Source organism: Benincasa hispida, chromosome 11 (genome assembly GCF_009727055.1).
Source record: "Benincasa hispida cultivar B227 chromosome 11, ASM972705v1, whole genome shotgun sequence".
NCBI lineage: Eukaryota > Viridiplantae > Streptophyta > Magnoliopsida > Cucurbitales > Cucurbitaceae > Benincasa > Benincasa hispida.
Window position 1 is genome coordinate 39,898,040 of NC_052359.1, and position 4,026 is coordinate 39,902,065.

Here is a 4,026-nt window from a genome sequence, read left to right on the forward strand (position 1 = left end):
CAAAAAGAGCCGTACACATTAATATGTTCTTCACATCAAAAAGTGCAAAATATATCCCACTTTTGAAGTTTGCTTTCCTTTAAAGCAAGTGGTGGTAAAGTAATATTCATTTCACATCTTTTTATTCTTGTTTGAGTAATAATTAGACCAATATTTAATTTGGACTAAAACTTGACCACAATTATAAAAATATGTATATAATACAGATTTTCATAGATTAAACATATAATAGCAAAAAAAAAAAAAAAAAAAAACACATTAATAGACTTCTATCAATTGACTATAACATAGATAATGATGGACTTCTATAAGTTTTTATCAAACTCTATCAAAGAAGATTAAATTTTACTATTTTATATAAATAGTTTCTCTTATTTTTCTATTTTTGAAAATCCCTCTATATAATATCTAATATAGATTTTTATATTAAAAAAAATGAAATGAAAAGAAAAAGCCCCCAAACCTTTGATCTTCAATAACCAGAGGCTCACAATGTTTATAACATAGATGAGCTATTCTATCTTTTTTTTTAATAAGATGTGAAGGGAAAAAATCAAACCTCTAACTTCAAAGTTGATAATACAAGCACAATGTCAATTGAACTAGATGAGCTAATCCGTTCATTGTCAATTGGATTTGAGATGAAACTCATATTATCTAATATGATATCAATGTCCGTTAAATTCAAACAAGTATTCAATTCAAAAATAAAATTGAAATTTCATCCAAAAATGGTGAATCAAAAGAGACGTCATCTTAATAGGTATGTTGAGGTAACACATTAGAAAAACGAGAGGACTTCACAATATTTATAAGATAAATAGGCTAGTCTATTATTGTCAATTAATTTTGAAATGAAACCTCGTATTATCTACATAAGTTTACAAAAGGTACACTTGCATCACATGCATATATGGATCAAAGTAGAAAGAAAAATCTAGAAGTAATACCATCCAATGGTCAATAATATCCATTTAAGACTAATTTATTGGAAGTACTCAACCAAAATATTTGTTAAACATGGAAACACAACTACACTTGTGATAAAACAATGGAGGGTTCTTGCCTAATAAGATGAGGGTGAAAAGTGTCCTAATCCAAAGTGGTGGGCCCTACTTTTATGCTTGTGGATATTCCAAATTCTTATGTGCAAATTTTTTTTTTTTCCCTCTTTGATATCCCTTGTGGATGGAATCTGAAGGGGCCAATCTATCCATTCCACTCTTCTCCCAATGGCCAAAAAAGCATCCAAAAACATTACAAAAAAATTGACCTTTCAAGATCAAAACCAATACCTAAAAGTTGCTTCTTGTTGGCCAAAATGCATATTTACAATTTGAAACTATGGCCTTAAGTTGGGAGAGTAGTGTTTCCAAGTTTATTCTCAATGCATCATTTTGGGGTCAGAAATCAGTTAGCTTCAATGAGAATGATCATGTCCTACTTCGACGAGGCATTCGGGGCGTCATGATTACATCCCGGTTCGACTTTAGTAAGGCTTGACGATTCTTGATCGTATTGTCAAAGAGTCGGCCACCAGGATTTTCAGCATAACATACGTAATAACAACTCACACAAGCGTGGGGCAGTGCCATTGCAATCCTTGTCTGAGGTAATTCAAAATGGAAGAGATTCAGTTGAGATTCATTAGAGTAAGGAGTGGTGAAGAAAGGAAGAAACACAAACCATTAGGTATCCAACTATGAAGCTTAGCAAGGAAATAGTAGCTGCGAAGCCAGGATGCACTGTAAATGTCCAGCTAGCTATAACGATGACACAAATACAGCCACTACAAACTCCGGTGAGGAAGCAAATCGAGCTCGTAATATCCGAGTCAACAATCTGTACCATGTCGGTCATCTCGAAGAGCTTCCATATGTCTTGCGATGCTTGCACGAAATCTTTTCCATACGAAGCTATCTGATAAGATCAGTTTCAAAACCAATCATTTTGAGATTCGATCCATCTAGTAACAATGTGAAATGGACATAACATTGTTTCAAATCATCCAAATCCTTGAGATCATATGATTTTTCTTTTTTCTTTTTTCTTTTTTTTGGAGATTCAATCAAGTTTATGATAAGCAATGGAAATGGAAAAAAAACAAACAAACAAATAATACCTGCACAAAGGCCCAGCTATTGCCGCGTCGAAAGATTGAGTTCATGACATGGAGACAACAATGAGCACAAGAAAACATAAACTCGTCTTCCCCCTCAAGCAAATTCAGACCTCGGGCGAGGATTCGGAGAGCTTCAATGGTAGGGACAAAGAGAGAACCAAGAGAAGCACTTCCTAGGTTTCTAGTCAAGGCTCTTTGGAGGCAAAATTGAGTATTGCACTGCATTCCTCTGAGATAATACAGAGAGATCACCCTACTAACAGTTATATTAGCAACATTTCTCATTACTTCAGCAGTCCAAAGCAAGCTAAGCAGTAAAACAATTATAGTCAAAGGGGGGAAATAAAAGTTCAATGCTCCTATTATAGCCAAAATCCAAAAAGACATCCATAGAAATCCAGCCCCAAGCATCCAATATGTCGGCTGATTCAAATCAGGGAACTTGCAAACAGGCTCGAGCGATTTGACGAAAACCTCTGAACAAAACTCGATTCTCTGTGAAACCCAACAGGCATATAACCCATTACCAATTGCAAAAACAAGAAAACAGACTCCAACACCTTCTGTGGCAGGCATTTGAAAGCAAACTAGCAGGATTCCAGCTGATAAGGACATTGCAAAGGAACACCATAGAATGAAATGAACCATGAACTTAGGCCATAACCTCACAGCCTTTTGCCAAGCAAATGCAAGACTAATGCTCAACAGAGATGCAACCTCAACTTGTGGAAGGAAATACTGAAGAACCCTCTTCTCTTTTCTCTTTACAGAGTCTGATGCATATAACAGCCCTTGAATCCCCTTGAAAACAAGGAAACAAACCAGCCCAACAGCCAAAACCAAGTGCAGAACAAACAGAAACAGACTTACTTTATCTGTGTATGCTTTTGAATTCAGATTAATCACTGCAGGTTGCTGCTTGCCAACAACAACAAAAAAAAAATGGGGGCAAAATCTTAAAACTAATCACTCAAATTTCAGCTCAAGGTCAAAACTAAAAACTAAAGTGTGAGCTGTGTTTTCTTTACCTGTGGAGTTGAAACAGAGAGAGGAACGGGGGACTGGCGGTGCTGATGGTGCTGATGGCCGGAAGGGCCACCGGAGGAGGGCTGAGGAGAAGGAGTGGCTACTCTAGCTCCACCATTGAGAATGATTCTCAAAGGGTTTGTTGGATTCAATCTATGCAACATTGAAACATGCAAATCACCTTGATTATTAGCATTTTTTATATCCCTCTCCATCATTTGTTCTGGTAATACACCTACTTTTTCCCCTTTCTCTAGATCTTCCCTTCTCTTCTCTTCTGGTAATTTCCTCCCATTTTCCTCTCTCTCCTCTTCATTCCTTCTCTCCATTTCCCTCTCCTCCACCTAAAAACAACACCCACAACAAAAAATTGAAAACCCCATAAGTTTTAGCATTCTAAATCAACAAAATTCACTCTCCAAAAACAGAGGGACAACCAAACAAAATAACCAAAAAAACAAAGGAAGATTGAAAATCTATCTTACTGGTTCAGCAGCACCCATCGGAGAACAGTGGCGGTGGCGGTGGTGGCGGCCGGAGCTGGAATTTAGAGGATTTGTTTTTGTTGTATCTTTATGATTTTGGTGCGTGGGATGTTCTTTATTTGCCTTTTGGAACTTGCATCAGAGTATCAGAAAAAGAGCAGCCTCGAAAAATATTTATTCAAACCCCACGCGCTTGGGTGCGCGTGTGAATAACACGGACCAATGGTAGAGACTATAGTCATTGAATGTTCTCTTACGTTTTTAAAATAAGCTTACGCACGTGCTGTAACGGATTTAACATTTTGATAGGAAATGAACGGCTGAGATTGGACGTATGTATTTATGCCACGTTGCGTTTATTTTTCTATTAAAATATTAGTTATTGAATAAATA

General features: G+C 36.5%; 1 protein-coding gene across 1 annotated transcript; it reads right to left on the reverse strand.

Annotated features, from left to right (window-relative positions):
* Window positions 1-938: 938 nt before the first annotated feature.
* Window positions 939-3,789, reverse strand: LOC120091863 (CTL-like protein DDB_G0274487). The gene is made up of 5 exons (XM_039050013.1): window positions 3,634-3,789; window positions 3,151-3,492; window positions 2,123-3,037; window positions 1,687-1,920; window positions 939-1,607 (listed from the first exon to the last, which is right to left on the reverse strand). The coding sequence occupies exons 1-5, from the start codon at window positions 3,649-3,651 to the stop codon at window positions 1,434-1,436; spliced, it is 1,683 nt and encodes a 560-aa protein (XP_038905941.1). The 5' UTR covers window positions 3,652-3,789; the 3' UTR covers window positions 939-1,433.
* Between the last annotated feature and the right edge of the window lie 237 nt (window positions 3,790-4,026).

Coding starts and splice junctions, on each gene's coding strand:
- LOC120091863 (XM_039050013.1), bottom strand. Junction 1,921..2,122: donor ATAGCTGGGCCTTTGTGCAG/GTATTATTTGTT, acceptor TGATCTTATCAG/ATAGCTTCGTATGGAAAAGA. Junction 1,608..1,686: donor TCATAGTTGGATACCTAATG/GTTTGTGTTTCT, acceptor GAATTACCTCAG/ACAAGGATTGCAATGGCACT.